This window comes from Notamacropus eugenii, chromosome 2 (genome assembly GCF_028372415.1).
Source record: "Notamacropus eugenii isolate mMacEug1 chromosome 2, mMacEug1.pri_v2, whole genome shotgun sequence".
Taxonomy (NCBI): Eukaryota; Metazoa; Chordata; class Mammalia; order Diprotodontia; family Macropodidae; genus Notamacropus; species Notamacropus eugenii.
The window spans coordinates 53,962,106-53,984,673 of NC_092873.1; the positions used below are offsets into that span (position 1 = coordinate 53,962,106).

General features: G+C 46.7%; 2 protein-coding genes and 1 long non-coding RNA gene across 4 annotated transcripts in view; 2 read left to right on the plus strand and 1 right to left on the minus strand.

The window, feature by feature from the left end:
• Positions 1-1,578: 1,578 nt before the first annotated feature.
• On the minus strand, positions 1,579-4,913 carry LOC140525195 (uncharacterized). Its single transcript, XR_011973957.1, has 2 exons — positions 4,769-4,913; positions 1,579-4,216 (listed from the first exon to the last, which is right to left on the minus strand). It is a non-coding gene; the product is annotated as an uncharacterized lncRNA (long non-coding RNA).
• On the plus strand, positions 4,500-6,385 carry DUSP28 (dual specificity phosphatase 28). The gene is made up of 2 exons (XM_072640336.1): positions 4,500-4,918; positions 5,424-6,385. Exons 1-2 carry the CDS (start codon positions 4,511-4,513, stop codon positions 5,556-5,558), a joined length of 543 nt encoding a protein of 180 aa, XP_072496437.1. The 5' UTR covers positions 4,500-4,510; the 3' UTR covers positions 5,559-6,385.
• The window catches only part of PARL (presenilin associated rhomboid like), a 38,931-nt gene continuing 21,183 nt past the window's right edge, over positions 4,821-22,568 (plus strand). The window contains exons 1-4 of one of the 2 annotated variants that reach the window (XM_072640334.1): positions 4,821-4,918; positions 17,735-17,930; positions 18,634-18,774; positions 21,201-21,249. Coding sequence is in view for 1 of the 2 variants with exons in the window: in XM_072640333.1 (XP_072496434.1) it covers positions 9,492-9,613; positions 17,735-17,930; positions 18,634-18,774; positions 21,201-21,249 (508 nt within the window). In the remaining variant the exon portion in view is untranslated. Of the gene's footprint in view, positions 4,919-9,442; positions 9,614-17,734; positions 17,931-18,633; positions 18,775-21,200; positions 21,250-22,568 lie in introns of those variants that run through there. The other variant, XM_072640333.1, reaches the window with a different exon arrangement.

Consider the following 22,568-nt stretch of genomic DNA (forward strand, 5'->3'; position numbering starts at 1 on the left):
TGTAAGATCTACTAAGCAAGAAGACGACTGTATAAAGCAGTGGGTGTGCATGTTCTCCCTCAAAAGATGACAAATGATGCTGTCAAGCAAGAAAGCACTTACTGAGCGCTTGTAAGGGTGTGTGCCCACCTTGAAGTGGCACGCTCAAGTTCTACAAATTGTGAAGGACCAATCTGAAGTAATTAGAAATATAATGAGGCCTTTACAAGGTACACTAGGTTATTACTTTCAAGTTTGTACACTGATTTGAACTAGGATAACCTAATCTCAAGGAAAGGTCCTTAAGAAGCCACTTTAGTGAGTAACGATTTGTAATTGGCATAACAATTATTTCTAAATACACACACACATATACATATGTTTCTGAAGTGCTTGATGTTTTTTTCAAACACACTCAAGTCAAACATGCTCATTGAAATCGTGTTTATCCTGTTTACTTAGCTCCCCCTTCAGAAATAGAACAAAGCTAAATTTCAGTGCAACCTCACTTCAAACGGTCACACATTTCTAATGGCTGAGGTTCAAAAGAAATGAGGTTATATCATAATAAGGACCTCAGACATGACCCAGTTTGACCTTCTCATTTTACAGATGAGGAAATTAAGGCCTTGAGGGGTGACTTACTCATATCAGAGTATTAAGTAGCAGAATTAGAATTCAAATGCAAGTCTTCTGATGCCAAAATCTAAAAGTCACCATTTGCGTATGCTGGATCCTAGGTTCACACTGTTCACTAAATTATTCATGTTGTTTCCTATTCATACTATTTATATTATTTTCTGTTCTCCAAAATTCTTCATTGAAATTTGAGAATCTATTATTCCAAGCTTTACCTTACTGGGGGTGCAAACTCATTCCAACATGAAATTTGATGGTCTTTCTGTGCAGACAAGAGCACAGGACTCCGGTAATAGTATGGCTAGACAGATTCATAATTGGCCCCAAAGAGTCACTGATGGATCCACGGCAATGGGAAAGGAAATCTTTAGATGAATGCTCAGGAATCTGCCCTCGACTTTCTGCTCATTGAATTTAAAATGAGACAAAAACCTTGAGATCAAGGCAGGGCCAGCCGGAATCATGCTTCTTTCTCTGGACTTTGCCACTGATGTTTCTGCTGCCTTCTCCCTCATTACCCATAGCTTCCTCCTGTAGTAGAGTTCTTCCTGGGGCCTCTTTTTTTGCCATCCTTCATTCTCTAGGCTTGATCATCATGCTCCCACCTCCACACGATTTCCAACCCCCTTTTTTAAGTTGCCATCCACTTTTACAAAGTAGAATCCATGAGGGCAAGGATTATTTTTCTTTTTTGTTTGTATTTCTTATCTCCAGCACTCCCTTCCCTTTCTAGCTTTCTTATGGGATGTCTTTTTTCTCCATAAGAATCTAAGTTCCCTGAAGGCAAAGATTATCTTCTTTTCCGTTTGCACTTGTATCCCCAGTGCTTAGCACAATGCCTGATGCCTAATAAAAGTTTGCTGACTGGACTGGATCAAGCCTCTTGTTTTATAAATAAACTGACAACCAGGGAAAGGCAAGTCACACAGGCTCCCCTTCAGAAACTAGACAGAGGCAAGATTTGGGTTCCAGCATCATTTATTTCACTACACTATGCCTGCAGTTCAATTTTCACCAATGACTATGATAAAGGAATCAGCATTTATAAAATCTGTGGATGACAGAAAGCTCAGAACAATATTTCACCTTGGCTCACAGGATCCCAAAGGGCACTGACAGGAGAGGACAATGGGTTGAGCATAATAAGACTGAGTTTAAAAGGGATAAATGTGTAGTTGGGCAAACAAACAACTTCACAAGTGAAAATGGGGCTGCATGAATCTGAGTGGAAACAAAAACCCAGAGGGTCTTAGTGAACAAGAGGTTTAGTGAAAATTGACACGGAGGCAGGAGCTGGAAAAGCTAGAATGATCTTGGGCTACATTCATAGAGAACTAGGGACCAGAACGTTCCACAGAGAGTTCACCATGATCAGAACACATCCAAGATGTCAAGTCCAATTCTAGTGCCATATTGACAAATGAGTGTATCAGCCAGAAGTGCATGATCAGGCTGAAGAGATTGCTGACCATTCCAAGAGCACTGATTGAAGGAAGTGGGAATTTGAGCGTAGAGGACAGTGGGGAGAAAGGGAGATAAAACAGATATCATCAAATATCTCAAAAGATATAACACAGAAGAGTGGTTAGACTTTTTCTTAGCTCCTAAAGGCAGAACCTGGGGCAGTATGAGAAAATTGAAGGACCGAACCTCTCAAGTTGATGTGAAAAAAAAAAACCCTTCCTAACAATGAGTGCTGTTGGAAAGCAAAAGGGGATGACTGACCAATCAAAAAGCATTTATTCAGTGCCTACCATGGGCCAGACACTGTGCTAAGAACACAAAAAAGGGACAAAAGATAATGTTTGTCCTCAAGGAATTCATAATCTAATGGTGAATCATGAAGCAACAAGTATTCCCCTTCCCTGGAGGTCTTTCGAGGTTGAGCCCTTGTCAGGGAAGTTATAAGGATAAGTTCTGTTCATGTATGGATTGGATTGGAAGGCTAATCAGGTCCACCCCAGTTTGTGAGACTACATTCTCTCCTCCCCATTCTCCCAACCAGATATAGTGAGTGAGCACAAGTCACTGAGTCAACTACCACTTTAAAAGCACCTATTATGTGCTGGTTTGAACTATAAACTAACCTGAGGTAGCATGGTGGTCAAAAGAACAATGGATTTTGACTCAAAGGACTTGGGTTACAGTCCCAGCTAAATGATCTTGGTCAATTCACTTCTCTGGACCTCAGTTTCCTCATCTGCAAGATGAATTGCACTAATTGATCATTAAGATCCTTTCCACTTCTAATAGCTGCTTAAATGCATCAGAGAACTAGTAATGAAAGTAATCTTATTATGATTAAATAAGTTACTCTCAGATCTGAGAGCTCATTAATTTGGACCTTTCCTTCCAAACTGCAGATGGCAACCCATCCTATGTGACTCCTGGCTCATGCCCTCCCATATAGGTTCATTACAAGTCATCTACCCATTTGCCGGAGGCATTCTTCATCTTCTCCAGATATCACAAGGGTATGATTATACCATTCTGGCTTCCTACCCACCTGTCAGCTTATGCTCTCACCACTGACTAGCCCATCTAATCTTCCTTTCATAATTTCCCTGACGCCATCTTCTTTTCTTTGAAATACTCCATTGGTTGGAGACTGAATCCTCCCCTTTGGACCTCTGTATAGTACTCATGTTCAGTTCCCTGGAGCTCCACATCCAATTTACTGGGTCTCACAGTCATGCAGCAACACCCACAGAATGACTTTTAAAAAGATGAATCTCTGTGTCAAGGAGCAGCTTAGAGTATTTTAAAAGTGTTTTGCAGTTTTCTAAAGCCAATGCTGATGGCTTTCCTCCTCCGGGTCCTCTGATCATAGAATCGTATATTTAGAATGGGGAAGGTAGGATGTTTGAGGCCAAGTCCAACTGTTCCTCCCTCTCAAGGGATCTGTTCTTAGCCCAAGGATCTCTCTTCAGCAGTCGCATATTCTATACGTATTGTCTATCCCAGAAATACATACTACTAGACAAGCTCTAGAGGTTGTGCATCCAAATGCATGTCATAATCTGGGCAACTGACACTTCATCCGTTTGGCGTTTCCTATGTGGATGGTTAGACCAAATTTTTTGTTGAATGGTTGTCTATCCAGCTTTGAGACCCTGATGAAACCAGCATCGTTTCATCCACAAAGAGAAGCTTCGGAGGCCTTCATCACCTCCAGAGACTCCCGCTTGGAGCTGGACTCTGCTGGGAATCTCTTCCATGTACTGGGCGAACACCTTTGTCAACCTACACCTCCCGGGTTGGCGATCAGAGGACGGCTAAACAGCCTTATTCCTATCCCTGCAGGTTTCAGGAAATGTGGACCGATCCCAAGCCTGTAATGCAGCCTTTCCTGAGTTTGTGCAGTCGGACTTTAACTGGAGAGATGAGAAGTCTTCACCACCTCCGTGTCTCTGAATCACCTCCAGCCCCTCCTTGCTCTCAATCTTTCCTTCTTTCTCCTCCGGAGACGACTCCTCCACCACTGCTACAAAATGCAGAAGGATGCCTGGAACTTGGGTTCAAATCCTGCTCAGCCTCCTACAGTGCGGTCCTGGGCAAGCAAATTATTCTCCCCTCCATTGTGCCTCAGTTTCCCCATCTGTAAAAGAGGTACAACTAGATGATTCCCGAGGTAGGAGGATCTCTCGTGTACCGAATCCCGAGCAGGAAGGAGCTTCGGAGGCCCTCACCTCCTCCTTTTACAGACCGGGAAACTGGGGCCCACGGAGCGGAGGAGCTTACATTCGAACCCACCACTCCCTGCCCTCATCGCCGCTAGTGGGGTACGGGGGGGCCGGCACTAGGACCTGGGGGAGTGCGGGCAGCTGCGATAAATATAGCTCGGGGAGGGGCGGGCGGCAGGGCGACTCCGGGCAGTCTGGTGCCGGGAGGGATGGACGCGGAGCCCGCACCTGCGGCAGGAGGCCCGGCGGAGGCCCCGGGCTCGGAGGCCGCACGACAGCTCGCGCGGGTGACACCCTGGCTGCTCCTGGGACCTGCGCGCGTCGCCGCGGACGCTGAGCTGCTGGCGCGCGAGCGCGTCACGTTCTGCGTCAACGTGACCCGGCAGCAGCCGTGCCCGCGCGCGCCGGGCGTGCGCACGCTGCGCGTGCCCATCTTCGACGACCCAGCTGAGGACCTGCTGACGCACCTGGAGCCCTGCTGCGCCGCCCTGGAGGCGGCCACGCGCGCCGGCGGCACGTGCCTCGTGTACTGCAAGAACGGCCGTAGCCGCTCGGCCGCCGTGTGCACCGCCTACCTCATGCGGCACGGCGGCCTCAGCCTGGAGCAGGCCTTCCAGGTGGGCGGGGCCGGAGCGCGTAAGAGGCGGGGATTTTGTTGATTGGCTCTGTCGGGAGAAGGGGCGTGGCCGGACCCAGTGGGGGCAGGGCTGGAACCGGAAGGGGCGGGCCTTTGGGCGGTCTTTAAGTGAGAGGGGGAGTGAACCTGGGCGGTGGGCAGTCCTCAGGCACGAGGGGCGGGGGATGAGGGCGGGGTTTCGAGTGCCCGAGGGGGCGGGGCCTTGGGAGGGATGCCCAGAGTCCCTGGATCCGAAGAGCAGGGTAGCCGGCTCTCGGGCTCCCACACAGCCGTTGCCGCCACCCGGGTTTTTTCCTTCGCCCCACTCCTGTCCAAGACAGGGGAGATCTCCCTTGGCGGGTAAAGGGCCAGGGCTCTGGGCATCCTCCGAGTCCTGGCCGCCGGCCTCGACTGAGCCACGCCCCCAAGTGAGCAGAACGGAGCCCAGACTTACTGGAATGCTGCTGGGGCTCCACCTGCCTCACGGTGCTTATCGGCCCCTCCAGGTGGTGAAGAAGGCCCGACCCGTGGCCGAGCCCAACCCGGGCTTCTGGGCTCAGCTGCAGAAGTACGAGGACGCCCTCCACAAACGGCACCCCCAGACTGACGCCCCCCAAGCCACGGCCAGAGACGCTTCTTAGCGGAGCCTGTTCTCCCACCCGGGACAGTGTGGGGAGAGCCCCGGGGGGAGAGGGGCGCCAGAGCCAAGCCATCTCTGGGGTCCGCAAAGCGTGGGGAGGTTTGGGGTGCCCTGGAGAGAAGTGTGACTTAACCAAAATGTTAAGGACCGAGCCCCAAAGTCTTGGAGGTGTATCCAGGCTCTGACCCCAGCTGCTTGGAGGCGACTCCCTTAAACTCTGTACAGTGAAGGAGGGACTAAATAACATTCTCCTCAAGTCTGAGACCCTCCATTTGGGCTGCATTTTAATCTCCCCCTTCCCCTCCTGCTCTAAGGTTTTCTTCTTTCTGGAATCCCAGGTCAGGGGTGGAGGGGCAGGGTTGGGAGGAATCACGTGGGACCTTAAAATACTAAATCAGACCTGTGATCTTAAGAGAATTGGGAGCCTCCGGGAAAGAACTGCGGGGAACCTCTCAATCTGAGAAAGTTGCCAGGGGCTTTGAGAAATGGGTCACACTACCTGTAAATGACAGAAAGAGAGCCCAGGTCTTCCCAACTTGGAGTCATCAGAGCCATCTTACTCTCAGTTGCCTACCCTGTGCTGCCAGCCTTTCTGCAGAGATCTGACCATTGTCTCTCCAACTTGGAGTCTAGCTTCTCATCTACCGTCCAAGCAGATCAGAGTTGTATTGGTGTTTAATGGCTTAGTCATCCTCAGCTAGCGGATCCTTCTTGTATGATTAGTGGATTTGTTATTATACATTTGAATGTATAGTAATAGTAATATATAATAATATATTGACTCTGAGACTGGCTCTATGTCCTCTGTGCCACGTTGCAAATGAAATTGAATAGAGATAAATGTTTTGTTGTTTTTGTTTTTTTAAACTCAGAAAGTACAAGACTGAGGAAGAGGGGAGGGCTGCTAACAAGGTCACAGAGTTATTCACACAAAAGAAACCAGTGGGTTTTGAAGGACTACAGACTCCTCAAGAGTGTCACATAGCACTCCGCGCCCCCCTCCCCAACAAAAAAGAAAAGATGACTCGGTCTTGGGCTCTCTTAACAGAAGTGTAATGTCCTGAGGGAGAAATGCCATAGTCCTGTTGGACTCTGTCCATTAACATTGAGTTTATGTTGGGAAGGATGGTAAATCAACAGGCAGAAGAATCTGCTTGATATAAGGAAAAACTTCCCAGCAATTATGAAGATAAACTATATATACTCTTCCCATTTTCTGGAAATTCCTCCAAAACTTAGTCATAAATCATGGTCTCCAATCCAACACTAGAGGACATTCCAGGTGAATAAACTCCCATTGCTCCCTCTGTAATTATATCCACAAGAGGTTGATAGGGGTTTTCGAGGGATGGATCATCACCTAGAACTGGGGTGACCCAGTCCTATGTGGATTAGATGCATTCTGAGTTCCCCCAGGCCTTACCATCTGCCTGGAGACTAGATCCTCCAGACACCCAGCACAGCCATCTGACTTGCAGATGAAACCCAGGAGGGTTTCTGATCCCTTAGGAAGTCTAAGCCTTTCCATCTATCTTATTGGAATCCTTCTATGTCTTGTCTCATTCAAGTAGAATTAATTCTCAGTGTTAAGCACAGTAGTCAGTGCTTAATGGGGTTTTATTCATTCATTAAATCCTTGGTCAGTTTCTTGTCTTTGGCATCCTTGGCATCCACAAGGTATCTCTCCAGGTCCATTTTCTATTCCCGGATGCATCAGTGCCTCATGATCGTCTCCTAAGAACAGTCGTCTCCCCTCCTCTATCTCAGCTTTCTTTCTTCATTTAAGTGTTTCTGAATTTTGGCTTCTGACCTGCACCTCAGTGTATTTCTTATCAGATTCGCTCTTCTGAGGGTTGTAGATGATACTTCAGGGAAAAGTCTGGGTCTTTGTTTCTTTGATTGGCCATTCAAGACCATGACTTCTGCTTCTGAGGGAACCAGAATGTTCTCACCATTCCATCAACTGCCTACCTCTGTACTTTTAGGGAATAACATTGGCTCTACAGTTAGAGGCCATGGGTTCAGATTAATAATAATTAACATTTATTTAATGCTTACTATGCATCAGGCACTGTGCTAAATGCTTTACAGTTTTCTCATTTTATCCTACAACTCTGGAAGGTTGGTGCTATTAATTATTCCCATTTTACAGATGGAGAAACCGAGGCAAACAGGTTAAGTGGCTTGCTCAGGGTCATACAGCTACTAAGTGTCTGAGGCTGGTGTCAAGTGTTCCTGACTCCAGGCCTAGTGCTCTATCTACTATGCAACCTAGCTAACCTAAGATCTGTGGGAATTTGAGCACGTCAGTGAATTATTCTGGGCCTCAATACCTTCATCTTTAAAAGGAGAGAGGGGTGTAGGCTGGACTAAGTGACCTCTGAGGCTCCCTCCAGTTCTAAATCTGGGATCTTCAGAATACCTGGTATTTCCTCTGTCTAGAATGTTTCACATACCCCCACTCCAGTTCCAACCTTCCCTGATGCCCTTCCCCTCCTCAGTCATTAATGACCATTTCCCCATGAATGTCACTCAGTATTTTTTAAAAAATTAATTTTATTGATATCACTTATTTTTATCTCACCTACATTCCCACTGTATCCATCCCTCCACTCTCTCCCAGAAAGCCATCTTTTCTAATATTTTTAAAGGAAAAAACCTCCAGAAGAATACAACAACATATTGAAAAAGTTTGACATTTCATTCGAGGTTCTGCTCCTGTGTTCTCCCACTTCTGCAAAGCAGGATTGGGGGTGGGTTGTGTTCTCCTGTTTCTTCTTAGAGGCCAAGCTTGGTCAGGATAATTCTGCAGCTTTATTTCCATTGTTTTCTTCCTGTTCTCTTCTATTGTCATAGCCACCCCTGGTTCTGGCATATCAGAAGGGCATGCTGGCTGAGTTAGTGTGCACTTCTATAGTTTCTACATCATCTTCGAGGAGAAAGTAAACATCTTGTGGAAATGCTTGGAGATCTGGGATTTGCCTAAAGTCTGTGTGCTCACTCCTTTCCCTAAGGGGAGGAGGAGCTGGCCTGGAGGGGGTTATGAAGCCAGAACAGAAGTACCCTGCTCTCCTCTACCCCCACCCCCATGCGGCTAAGCAAGCCTTGGAGGGTGATTTGTATAGAGTCGCCTGATGTATGATGGAGTGGGTAGAGGGCTGACTTCTGAATCGGAAAAACCCAAATTCCCCTGCACGTGCTGACTTCGCAGTCAGCTGGACAGCTCCTGACACCAATGACATAGGGAGGTAGTCCACGACTAACATGACCTAGAGAATGGACTGGCCTTAAGGGTGGACACAGCAGGGGCAGAAGAGTTCCAAAGGATAGTGCAGGATTTCGTGGGTGGACTGAATCACACAAGAGCGGGGATGCTCTTTGGGTGGAGGAGTTATAAGGGCTGCTAGCCTTTTTCGACGGGAGGAGGACAGGCGATCAGAAGAGCAGTTTTAGGAGGTCGGGAGATGAAACAGCACAGAGCCACAAGTGGCACAGCAGATGGGGAAACTGAGGCAGAGGCGAAGCTTCTCCTGACTCTTATCTCCAAGCCACTCTGTCCGGAGGCCTGGGAATGCGTGTGTTCCTAGGGTCCCCTGAGGGGCTGTGGGCTCATAAGCTGTGCGTACAAGCCGCGGTGGTACTGCTCTCAGATAACGACACAGCATCTTGCAGACTCAATCAGGACTGCGCGTCTCCCTGGAGACAGGCCCGCCCTCCCGTCTCCTTGGAGACAGGCCCGCCCTCCCGTCTCCTTGGAGACAGGGCCCGCCCTCCCTCCAGACTAATCCAGTCAGACCTGTTCCCTCTGCTGCCGCTAGGGGGCGAGGGCGGCCGGTCCGCGATGGGAGAGGGGCGGGGTGGGAGGAAGCAGGACCCGGAAGTGCAAAAGTCGGCGGAGGAAGGGGTGGGACATGGGGGGGCGGAGGTCGGGAAGATGGCGTGGAGAGCCTGGTCCCGGGGCTGCTGGGGCTGCGGTAGCCCAGCGTGGAGGGTGTCGGGGTCCGAGGGCCGCGAACTCTGCGCCGGCCGGGTCCCTGCCCTGCTGCTGGGCCCCAGGTAAGGGCGGTGCCGAGTCTGGGCCCGGGCGTCCGTGGCCCGTCCGGCCCCCCTGCTCTCCCTCCGGTCGGGAGGACCCTGACCCCTAACCCCTGATCCCCGCGCTCTGACCCTGGCTCCTTGCTTGTCCCTCCACGCCCTGAGAGGGACTCCCCCTCCCCCATTCCCAGAACTGGACCTCGAGCTGACCCAACCCAGCCCCTGGTTGTGCAGATGGAGAAACTGAGGCCCAGAGAGGCTGGTGACCGGCGCAAGGTCACTCAGCCCTCCGCCTCCAGACCCCCCTGGGGTGCCCGGGCCCTCCCCCAACCCAGTTCCTATCACCTCTTACTTTCTTCTGCTTCTCTGTCTCAAACGAGCTGTTTGTGTACGTGGCACTGAGTAGGCGCTTCATTAATGCTCGCTCTTTCCCCTTCTCTCTCCTAGTTCCCTCCTCTGCCCCCCCCCTTTCCTTTGTGCGTAATTCAATTCATTGAGCAAGTATTTGGAGCCTGCTGTGTGCGGGGGACTCTGCCGGACCCTAGGAGGGGTGCTTAGGAGTAAACAGCAGGTGCTCCGTGGCAACAAGTAGATGCCAGTGATTCCCAGCATGGAGGCTGTAGCCTATGCAAAGGCACGGAGGTGGGAGATGAAATGTCATGCCGTAGAAATAAGTGAGCGGAGCATTAGGAGATGAGATGGAAAGAGGTGAGGACTGAGTGCAAGGGCAGTCTCTATGTCCCAGAGGCCTTAGGAGCTCGTGAAGATTTCTTTTGTAAAATTAAATTAGTGTTTTAGGGGTCCACATTTGGCAGCTGTGTGTGCAGGGAGGGATCAGTGAAGAAGCTATGGAAATGGCCCTGGTAAGAGGGGATGCACGAGATGGGGCTGGGAGGTGAGGCTGGGTCTCTGGCTCGCGATCGTGGCTCTGTGAAATGTTGGGGGGGGTGGATGGAGGCTTCTGGCGGTCTTTTCCCACCCCAAAAAGGAGACAGACCAAGTCTGAGCAGTAAGGCGCAGTCCTCTTAGCCAGGTCTGCTTCGGGGGACCCTGGGGCAGATAAGAATACAGACTCGCTGCACTGAAAGAATTCTACTCTGAATTCCCTCCCCTGGTAGAGAATCGTCTGTCCTAACTTGCCTCTGCACTGCAAGCAGCCACGTAGACACGGGATTCTTGGCCACTTGTTCCAGGCCTCTCTCCCTTTTGGTGGCTGGTGTTGGCCCGGGAGCTGCCCGGGGCAGGGTGCAGAGGAAATCTGTTAGTCTTGGGCCATTGGCAGGTTGGATTACCAGTAATTGGAAGTTGATGATACAATATAACATTAGACTTTGGACCCTTTCCTCTCTCTGACCTTGGTGTTATAGCATGATGGGACAGAGGTTAAGTGACTTGGTGAGTGGTGGAGGTCAGAGATGGCGGCAAACTGCTCAGCCTGAATCCCTGTGCCTGCCCTAAATTCCAGCCCCTGGCCTTAGCTTATAGAACAACACAGAGGTACAACAGAAAAGCTCTGGCGGGTAGAGAGTGCCTGGTGTCCAGCAGGCAGGTCTATCAGTGTGTAGACGTTGGATTCACGCATCCAGCAGAGAGCAAGCTGGCGAACCCAGAATGAAGGGGAAGAAGAGAGAAAACCAGGCTGCCTTGAAGATCGCTTGATGCGTTAACTCTTGAGTTTTTCCCAGAAGCAAGGGCACCTCCATGTTGTTAAAACCCTGAGCGAGCCATCGCCGTTCTGTTCTGTTCTGTTCTAGCTGTAGTTTACAAAGCAATCAGCGTTTATTCCACATGACCCCGACGGTCCCTGCTAGCTCTCAGTTCTGTGATCCTCACAACAAGCCGGTGAGGTTTTTATTGAGGGACAGAAAAGCAAGAGTCAGCGCAGCCCTTCCTCGACTGGCCATTTGGTACAAAAGGCAAGACTGGAAGCCAGATCTCATCATTCCTAGACTGTTGCTCGTTCCCTTGGGGCATTGTGCGTCATCCATGCTACATTTCAGAAAAAATCACTCTATTTGGCCTCTTGATATTCAGCAGGAGCATAGCTACCTAAGAAGGCATCATGAAATAGTGGAAAGCTGGCCTGGAAGACAGGAAGGCCTGGCTCAAACACAGGCTTGTTAGGCCTTCTAGGGGTGGGCCATCACTTAGCCTCTAAGTGCTCCCAAGAAACGAAAGACTGGAACTCACCTAGAAATGCTCGTCAGCATCTGTGTAAGAAGTCTCCATACCAGGATTTCCCTGCATTTGTGGCATTGCAGGGCTGAAAATAAAATCACATCATGATACTAGACAGAAAGAACTAGAAAAGAAACAGAAAACAGGCTCATAGGGTCTGTAGTCCATTGAGAGAGAAACAATGTTTCCCCTTGAGAACAGTCACAGTGTCGCAGATCGAGGGCCAATTAGCTTGCCTCAATCATTCCGGTTGATGTATATACCGGAGGAAGATCCCGAGAAAACTAAGACTAATATAGGAATGTTTTCTGAAAAAACACAAAATTGAGCCAAATGTTAACAGATTTTATAGAAATGGATTTGCAGAAAACCTAGTTAAATGTATTTAGCAGCTATGTGACACGTCCACTAGGAAATACAGCCTACACAATGTTGAATTTATGCTTGTAATTCTGCAAAAGGTAGAGTGTTGGCGGTAAAAACTGAGCAAGGATGTTCTTCTTGTCTTTCAGTGAGTCATTCTTTGTGAAGTGCCTGCTACTGGGAGAGCCCTGCCAGTCACCAACTTTTTCTTTTGTGTTTATAGACTCAGCTCTTAGTGCACACAGTGCCTTGCAGGGAGTAAGCCCCTAATAAACCCTGGTTGGATTCTATTGGGCAGGTACAAAGTTTAGGCAAGGCAAGGTCTTGGCCTGAAGAGCAGTTTTGTGCTAAAATAGAAGGGTGGACATGGAATCAGTCACAGAGCTGGCAAGGATCTTAGTGACCATCCAGTAACTCGTCTGACCTGCTTAGGCAGGAAGCATCAGAGCAGTGACTTGAAAGCAGGTCCTCGGACTTTTTCACCAGTGCTCAAGTATTTTAGAGAGGTAGAAAATCAAGTGCTGGCCTAGTCAGAAGGGGAAGGTCATTTGTGTTAGAGGAATCAGGGAAACTTCCCAAATCAGCTGACTTTAACTTAAGGGACCAAATGGGGAGGAGGGAATCCTGAGCAAAGTCATAAGGAGGTAGAAGAGTGATGTTCCCATTTAGGAGACCTGAGGTTGTCCAGGTGTGGTGTCAGGGCAGAGTGACCATTGGAGAGTGATCGGAAGTGATGCTCATGAGGTTGAGGCTTGCCAGGTTATGGAGGACTTTGCGTGCCTAGCAGAGAAGTTTGAACTTTGCTTGGTGGGGAGCCAGGGAAGATTTCAGATTGGTAGCATGAGCTTAATTGGAGCAGGGGGAGAATAGAAGTAGAAGAGCCATAAAAAAGCAGTTCCAGTCCTGTTCCGCTTCCCTGCAGGTGTGCTGCAGCCCCATGCCACACACACACACACACACACACACACACACACACACACACACACACACACACACACACACACACACACACACACCCACACACACCCACCTGAAGACTCGAGCTACATGACACAGTTACAGATCGAGTATAAGCAGTGAGGGAGAGGGAGAGTCAAGAATCCTAAGGTTGCGAACGTCGCAGATGGGGTTACCGCTGCTGTTCTACCCAAACAATGAGGTCCAAGGAAAGAAGTATAGGGGCAAACCTTGGAAAGTTTTCTTTGACACGGGGTCAAATTTCAGGTACTGCTGGGGTAGCAAAGTACACAAGGACTACAGAGAAATAGAGGTTGGTAAACATGAGAGTGAAGGAGCTTGGCAAGGTTGAGAGCAGAGAGAACAGCCAAGGAGCCCATATGGCTTCATCCAAAGCTGGTCCTGCTGGGCTAGCTTCCTTTCCTCTTGTGACAGGGTTATTAGGGAGATAGAGCTGGAGAAACTGAAGCTTTTCTCAGTAAAGCAGAAGGCCCAGAGGAACTCTCCTCTCTGTCCTGTTTCCTTTCCTTCCTCCTGTTCTCACCTTTCCTGTTTCCTACCTCTCATCTCCTGCTCCTCCTTCTCTCTCCTCCCTCCCCTCCCTTTTCATCCCTTGGCTTTCCTCCCTCCTTTGCCATCTGACCACCATCCTTGCCGCCGTTTTGTTGGAGTCCTCTCCGGTTACTACTTAGGGCAGACTTGTCTGTTTGGATGTTGTTTTACCCCAGATGAATGTTGAAACCTCAGAACCGCATGATGGCAAGGATTTTCTTTTCTGGTTTTTATTTCCAGAGGGGCTGGCACAGGCCTTGTCACGTAGCAGGTGCTGGATACATGCCTTTTGAATGAATGAATGCTGTAGATCTCGTTTACCCAGATATCACTGGAGCATTGAGCAATGTCTCGTGCTTTTCTCTGTTTTTTAAAAACGTGTTGTCTTGCCTTGTTTTTAAAATACTCCTGTCACTCAGGGATGCTTCGGGGTGGGAGGGAATTCCTATTCAGGTAAAGGTTAGTAAATGAGGTCATCTCCAAGCTGTTTTCCAACTAAGAGATTCCACAATCTGGGTACAAGTATTCCATCTACCTTTTGTTAACTTTGGTCTTAGCCAAGATATTTAACCTTGATGAGCTTTTTCCCTTGTTTGTGAAATTATCACAATTGTACTTGCATCTCTGCCTTATCAAGTGGTTTTGAGAAACACAGTTATTGAAAACTGTATATTGACTAAGGCATTATTCAACTGTGAGCTAATGTGTGGGGGAGTGGAGGAGGTGGGAGAATATAATGGGAAATACGGGCAGTGTACTAACAAGATTTTAATTTTGTATATACATACACATACATACACATACATACATATATACATGTATATACATAGACACACACACTTATTTATGTATGTACATATGTATCCTTCTCAGAGACTCCTTCTACTCCCATAGAATTCTCCCTTATAATGACAGTTGAGCAAAACCCATGAATACCTTGGCCAGAAGGAAAGTGCTTGCATTAAGGGGGTTTGTGGAAGCCTTCCTGTAGGAGGTGAGATTTTAATTTAGACTTAAGAGAAGCCAGGGAGGTCAGTAGGCAGAGATGGAGAGGGAGATTATTTCAGGACTAGAGGACAGCTGAAGAAAATGCCCAGAGCTGAGAGGTTGAGGGTTGTGTTGGTGGAACAGCCAAGAGGCCAGAGTCACTGGATCTAAGAGTGTGTGTTGGGGATTAAGGTTTAAACCCACTGGAAAAGTTTCGAGACAGAGCTTTTCAGAAGAGTGACCGGATTTGAACCCAGGTCCTCTGACTCTAGAGCCAGTCTGATCTGGGCTTAGAACAAATGAGATGCCTGGTCACCAAGAGAAGGTCTGCTTGGGCCTGGCAGGGATGCAGCAGTGATTCAGATGGGCACAGCTTCTCTGCTTCTGTGTTGCCTACTCGGGTCCGGAAGCCCGAGGAAAGAGCTCCTGACTCCCCATGGGATGGTTTTGGTGTCTGTGGCCCAGATAATTAATAGAACTCTTAGTGCCTTTTAAAAGGAACTGAGCCACACATAGAGTGGGTCTAAATTCCTAAGTAGCCTAAGTGGCAGGACCCTGGCAACAGTAGTTCCACCTTTTTACTTATGCATTCGACCAAATGGCCTTTGAGCTTCCAGCCGGCTCTGAAATTCTGGGTTTGGGAAAAGGACAAGGAGACAGAGAAGCAACAGTTGCAGAGGGGGGAACAGATCCAGAGGGTGGGCATCTCCAAAGCAGGAGGGATGTGTCAGTAGTTTCAGAAGTACAGGTGAAGAGTGAAGGAACAGAGGATAAATCCCTTGGAATTAGGGATGACCAGAGGAGAACTTGGGGCCCTTTCTAGACTGGGAAGGTTTAACCAGAGGAGAACGAAAGCTCTTTATTTCATTTGCCAGAAATCAGGCTGTTCATCACATGACGACAGAGAAGGAAAGTGCCCAGGAGTGGGGCCCAGGGTCCCTGGATTTGAACACTGCCTTTCTTGTTTAGATCTTTGTGACCATGGACACATCGCTTTTTCTTTCTGGGCCTCCATTTCCTGTATAACATGAGAAAGATGACTTCAGAGTTCTCTTGTAGACCTAAATCAAATTTTGTACAAATCAATTTGAAAATGGGGCTGCTTTCACCCCTGCCCTTGCTCTCAGTATTAATTGTAGCTTTGTCAGATTTCTGAAATCCTATCAGTCAGTCATCAAGTATCTATTAAGGCCCCCTGTGTGTGACTTTGGGGTAAGAGACAAAAATGAAATAATGCCTGGGCTCAGGGAGTTTACTTGGGGGAGGATAGAGATGTGTGTATGGGTGTATGGGAAAGAAGTACAAGGTCATTGGGGGAGGGGGCTGCCAGCTGGTGGGAGATGCCTGCAGTGTAAGGTGGTGCCTGAGCTGTGTCTTAAAGAAACCAGGGTTCTTCGTGGCAAAGGTCAGGCTCACTTGCAAATGGGCAGCTGAGAGCTATCTGTTGGACAAAAGATTTAAAAAGCAAGGAACAATTTTTATAAAGCTTTGAATTGTAAAATTGAATTTAGAAATAAGCTGACAACACTGCAAATGCAGTGAAAGGTTATTTACCTCATCATCTGTACTTTCTGGAAAGCTTACTTCAAAAAAAAACCCAACTTTTGGTTCTTGTGCTTGACATCTGCTTTCAGATGTCGTTCTCCTTTTCTCCATGTGCCAGCCTTTCCCCACCAAGCACCTTCACTTGCACCAGAGCAGCCAGCTTCTTTGACTAGATTTGGGCCCAGCCCATCACTTACATGGATTTAATGCTGCCTCACGTCAGGTCCCTTCAACTCCTCCAGTGTTTCGTTGTACCTTGTCCAGTTCATTTTGGAACAAAGCTTCACAGGAAATACCCATCCTATGACGTGATCCATGCTGTTAGGGAACTGAAAGCTTGTGTAACAATCACAAAGGATCTTTGATATTGGCTGAGCCTTTCCCACTTCTCTGTGTCAGAAGCTCACAAAATTCCGTAGGATCTCCTAACAAATTCTGTATTTGAACAATTCCTCAAAGTCTTCCTTACTCAGCACCTGCACAACACTGGGCTAGGACTAGATGATCTGCAAAGTTTAAGTGACTGCCATCATGCAACTTACAGTGTAGCCAGGGAATAGGATGTATACAGAAAGAACGAAGAGGAATTTGACAGAGGCTAGAGATGGGAAGGTTCTCTCATTCATTTGGGTATGTAAAGAAAGAATCTGTCCCTTACTGTTGGACAAAATATATGTAACTCTGTATGTAGTATCTTGAATCCAGTGCACTTCTGTAAAACAAGTTGCCTTTTCTGTGATAGTAGAGAACAGATGTTAGAGAGTTTAAATATTATTTATAATTGACTTGGAAATGTGTTTGAGGATTCTGAGAAATGATTATTAACAACCAATTAGACTTACTTGCTGTTTGATGGATCACCTGCTGTTTGGAAGGGTATACAAACTGTAAGTCTACCACCATGATTGTCTTTGGTCTAAGAGAGATGGCCAAATGACCATTATTTTATTAATCACGTGCTGGCCTTATTAATAAAATGCTTAAATTACCCAGAAACTGTGTCCCTTGAACCTTTTTAAATGTCACAAGACAGTATTTCCAGTTGAATGTGTTTGAGGTTCTAGAAATTGGCCCTCAATTAAAATGTTTCAGCTTCAGATTAGGAAAGCTTCCTTTCTTTTCCCCCCTATAATTCCTTCCTGTTTTTACTTCTTTCTGGGAATGAATACTAGTCATCTGGAGTTAGGACCTGGGTTCAAATCCTACCTCTGACATGATTTTTGTCACCTTGGACAAGTCACTTAATTTCTCTAGACCTCAGTTTCTTCATCTGTGAAATTAGATGGCCTCCTAGGTTCCTTCCAACCCTAGATCCACAATTCCATTATTTCTCAAACTGAGTAAAAGTACCAGCTTTAATAGAGGTGCCTTAGTTTCTTAATTTGTCATTTTTCTGAATTATTTCTCCCTGGGGCTTGGAAAGGAAATTCTGAATTTAAGCCTCTGCTGTCCTCTGACCTGTCAGATTGCTCACTGGGGAACAGTGAGCCAGTGATTCATTGAAGGGCATCACGTGAGTGAAAAACAGCCCTGCTCCTAACCTGTCTTTTTTCTCCGTAGGTTTAACTTCTTTATTCAGCCAAAAAATGGATTCAGAAAAGCCCCCAGAAAGATTGAGCCTCGACGCCCAGATGGAGGGCTGGTTAATGAAGGCTATCGGAGAAGTGCTTTGACCCCTCCAGTAGAAGAGACTTTCTTTTATACATCTCCCTACCCTCTAAGGAACCTTGTGAAGCCTTTGCTTTTTACTGTCGGGGTAAGAGTTCCTGCCCTTTGGAGTTAGTTAGCACACTTGTCCTGCTCAATGGGCTTTGGGGTGAGGTCAGACTGAGGCTTAGTCTGAAGCCTGGTGGCCACAGCCTCCAAGAACCCAGAGGTGGGGTGGCAGCAGTGGGGTGGCTCAGCGCTGCGGGGAGGAGTCGTGCCAGGAGCTTCTGGGGCTTCCTACCTGGCACAAGACTTTGGAACTAGCAAGAGGACATTCTGCTTCTCTGTTTGTGGGGGGAGGGGGTGGGGAGGATGGGGAAGCAGAACTGTGCTTTCATTGGTGTGTGGAAGCTGCCTCCTCATAACTTCTCATGTTAGAAAGGTGCCTTGGAGCGAAGAGGTGTCGTGCCCAGGGTCACACTGCCCAGATGCTCACTTGTCTATCCACTATGCTGTGCTAGGACTCACTTATAAAATGTCATTCTAACTGCCATAGGGCCAGTTTTGTTTTTTTTTTTTTAAGTACCTGGGCTTAACAGAACTCATTTATACAACTGAACCTAAGAAAAAAGGAAATAATTGAAATCATTTTCTTTTCAGTCAGTAGTTTTTAAGTGCCTACTGTGTATTCAGCACTGATAGATTTTTTTTACACTTAATAATATAAGAGTAATGAATATGAAATAAACATTATTTAGAAACATTTTCCTGTTTTATTTCCATAAGTTTATAACATCTTCCATCTTCTGCAGTTTACAGGGTGTGCATTTGGGTCTGCTGCTATTTGGCAGTATGAATCCCTGAAATCCAGGGTCCAGAGCTACTTTGATGCCGTAAAGGCAGATTGGTTGGACAGCTTAGCACCTCAGAAGGAAGGAAACTTCAGGAGGCAGGTAAAGACGCATTTCTTTTTCTGAAAGTGTTTGTGCTGTGCTGCCTTCAGTAGTAAGAATCTACCAAGTGCCCACTGTGAGTCATTGATACTACTGAGAAGCCCTGGGGTTATGGTGATGCCTTTCTGTTCAGATCCTCTGTCTCTTATTGGCCTACCCCAAAGGGTGGGATTCATTGGGATGTGGAGAGGTGTGAATAGGGGACAGCAGCTCTGACTTGTCGTTCTTTTGCCTGGTAGGTGTCCCTTTTAACTTGCTTTTTAATATTTAACATTTGATATGTTAAATAATTGCCTGTTGGATTAAATGATCTTTAGGTTCATTTCCAAAAAAGTAAGCTTCGCCATTTTGCTCCTTGTTACAGTTATAGTTCAAGGTAGAGTCAGTGACTTCCAGTTAGTCCCAAATAAGCCTTCTGGTTCAGGTCTTATGAAAGAAATGAAGGAAGGAAGAAAGAAAAGAAGGAAAGAGAGAGGGAGAGAAAGAGAGAAAAAGGAAGTTATTAATATTTTTAGTATTACTAAATACTCATTAACTTTTTAGTAAAAAAAAAAAAAAAAGGAAAGAAAGAAAATTACTGATCCAAGAGCTTTTCTGTCTTTTTCTAAAGGAGTTTTTTTTTGGTCATGGAAGGGTGGGGAGAAGGGTAGTTTCAGCCCTCTTGTTCTGCTTGGTGGTTTGGAACCTGTTATAGGTTTGGGAGAGTTTGAGAGGTTTTCATCACTTCGAGGCCAGGCTATTCTTTCTCTTCTGTTTTCTTCATCACCACAGACACCAAAACCACATCACATTTTGGAATTGCGTTATGCCAAAGGGAATGAGTTAATTTATTGTCAGTGAAGGAGCTGTATTTCCTAGAATGTGGAAGATTTTTATCACGAGTTATATGTGTAAATGCTGACTTGGTGTTGGGACAAGGCCATTTTCTCAAGGGATCTAGAGATAGCCCCTCATGGAAACAAAGTCACAAAACAAACAGCACAACCTCCTCAACTCTCATGACGTGTCTCCACTCACTCTCCTCCATTTGCTGGGTGCTTAGTATTAACCTCATGCTGCTGCCCCTAACTCCCCTTTTTCAATCACGATTGCCTGCCCTCCTTCCCCCTCCAACCACCATTCCTCTTGAGTCTGATGTTCTCTTTTGTTGTGACTTTCAGTCATGTGAGGCCATCACCCCTTCTCTTACCTCACCTCTCACCCCCTAAAGTCTCCACATTGTAGTCAAAATTTCCAAAACGCTACTATCCTATACCCAAATTTCTCTTTTCCCTTGTCCTTGGCTTTTTACTCTCCTACTATTCCTGAAACCTGGATGACTTCCACCATCTGCCTTCATTCCAACTTTGGAAAAGAGAAACTTAAAAGGGACCTGGCAGCTGCTTCAGAGTCGGACTGTCCTGGGGAAGGGAGATCAGCCTTCTTCCGCTGGGCTCCAGGGGGAAGAACTAGAAGAAATAGGGGATTCAGTGTCTTTTTTAAAAATTAAATTGTTATGATCTCTTATTTTTTTCTATCACCAGAATTTCTCCTAATAGTTCTTCCTTCCCCATCCCAGAGAGCCAACCTATGTAACAAAAAATACTTCCTAACGAAAGAAAAAGAGAAAAATCAGCAAAACCAATCCATTATTGAGAAAGGCTGAAAATGTATGCATCGTCTTGTACCCATGGATCTCCAGCTGCTACCAAGGAGGGGGATGGGGATATTTCTCATGCCTCTTACTTGGGGCCGGGCTTACTTTTTGTAATTTTGCAACATTTACTTTGGATTGTTTTGTGATTTGCATTGTCACTGTTTATATTTCTTGAGTTTGCTGATTTCACTTAGCATCAATTCCTAGAAGTCTTCCCAAACTTTTCTAGACTGATCGTATTCATCATTTATGATGCAGTAATAGTCCATGTGCCACAGCTTGTTGAATCATTGCCCCAGGTAACGGGCATCTGTTCTGTACCTAGTTCTTCATTGCGTAAAAAAAAAGTGCTGCTATAAATATTTTTATGTGCATGGATGGGGCTTTTCTTTCTGTCTCCAAACCCTAGAGAATGTATTCCCAGCAGTAGGATCTCCAGGTCAAAGGTCATGGACATTGGAGCCACTTTTCCTTGAATGACTTCAAATTACAGCCCTTTAATTCCATGGATGAAGACCTCCCCCCACCTCTTACACACACACACACACACACACACACACACACACACACACACACACACACTCTCACACTCACACACACTCACACTCACTCACTCGCTCGCTCGCTCGCTCTCCCTCTGTCTCTCTCTCCCTCCTTCTCCCTCTCCCTCTCACTCTAATTTGGATGTATTTTTTTACTGATGCAATTGTTTTGTTTTACCATTTCTGGATTTCCATTTTCATATGTTTGTGCCCTGGGGAGGTAACACATGGTTTCCGTTGTGTTCTAGATTAACAAGTGGTGGAATACCTTATCTGATGGCCAGCGAGCTGTGACAGGTTTGTGTTAGCTTACACGTTTTAGGCACTCAAAAGAAGAGAAATAAAACCAGCAGGTACAGTATGTCACAGTCGATGGCTTTCGTACCATGCTTACCGATTTTTTACAGGACAGATAATCTCTGTACCTACAGGTTAACTTAGTTATTCTATGAAAAAAGGGGGTAGCCCCTGTGGGATGTGCCCCTATCCCACTCTATCCTTCACAATCAGGGCCTCTGCTTTGCTGTTAAGCTTAGTGTTTGCTTAGACAAGTCATCTGCCTTATGCCTTAGTTTCTCTGTCTGATAAACAGGATGATAACATTTGCTACTTCCCTGGTACCTGGTTAATAGGTGTGCTTGGGCAGCACTTTGTATTAAAAGTACTTGGAGCAGATGTGCTCTGCACAGCACTATGATCATTTTGTTCCTGCTACTTTATATGTGAAAAGTTTAAGATGAACCCAAAAATCAGCCTGCTAAGATTTTGTGCAACACAATCCACAGGACAATAGAGCTTTTTTAATTCTCCCAGCAAGAGATGGCAGAACACTAACAGCTGGGTTATTCACTGTTTTTGAAGTCCCCATACTGGTACTGTAGGGTCTTTCTCTTGGGCTCACAGTGTACTCCAGGATGTCTGTCTTAATCATGTTTCTGTAGCCTGGCTGGTAGGAGAACCTTATTCTTTCTCATGGGAGATGAGGCCAGCCTCAACTTGTCACTCCTATATTTATGTCAGCTCCTGTTGCACCCAATGTTAGGGGTGTGTGCCCAATACATTATTAGCTATTGTTGTTTCTTGCAGCTATACTCTTTATGTAGTTAGGTCATCAGCCTCTCATTCCATAATTTTTATGTGGCCTACAATGGCTAATTTCTTCTCTTTGTTTTCTTTCTTCCTTGTGAAAGAAAAACCTTTGAATCTTCTGGATGACAGCCCTGTAAAATAGGTCACTTTGATCCCAGTTCTTTTCGGAGAGCTCCTCATCTGTGGTCACTTCTCTAGGGAGGTCCTCTCATCCAGATGTACACCTACAGCTTAACTGAATTCTCCTGCAGAGAAGAAAGTGAAGATAGATAGATGACAGATGCCTTGATTCATCCTAATACATCAGCTTAGGGTCTTTGTATGTTGTGTTTTCTCATCCTCTTTATTCTTCCCCCCTGCCTCATTTTGTAAGTGTTCCATCAGGTCCTTCAAGGGATGTGCCTTTACAGAAACTATTCTGGGCTTTGGTAAAACCCTCATGTAAGATTGCTTTGGGTGCTTAGAGTGTGACCATGATGGAACAAGGTGTTCTCGCAGTTTTCCAGTCATTCAGAATTGCTAGGTAT

Excerpts from the sequence above, each read along its gene's own strand:
- DUSP28 (XM_072640336.1), top strand. The coding sequence starts at position 4,511 with ATGGACGCGGAGCCCGCACCTGCGGCAGGAGGCCCGGCGGAGGCCCCG. Across the intron at positions 4,919-5,423 it reads GCCTGGAGCAGGCCTTCCAG|GTGGTGAAGAAGGCCCGACC; the intron begins GTGGGCGGGGCC and ends CGGCCCCTCCAG.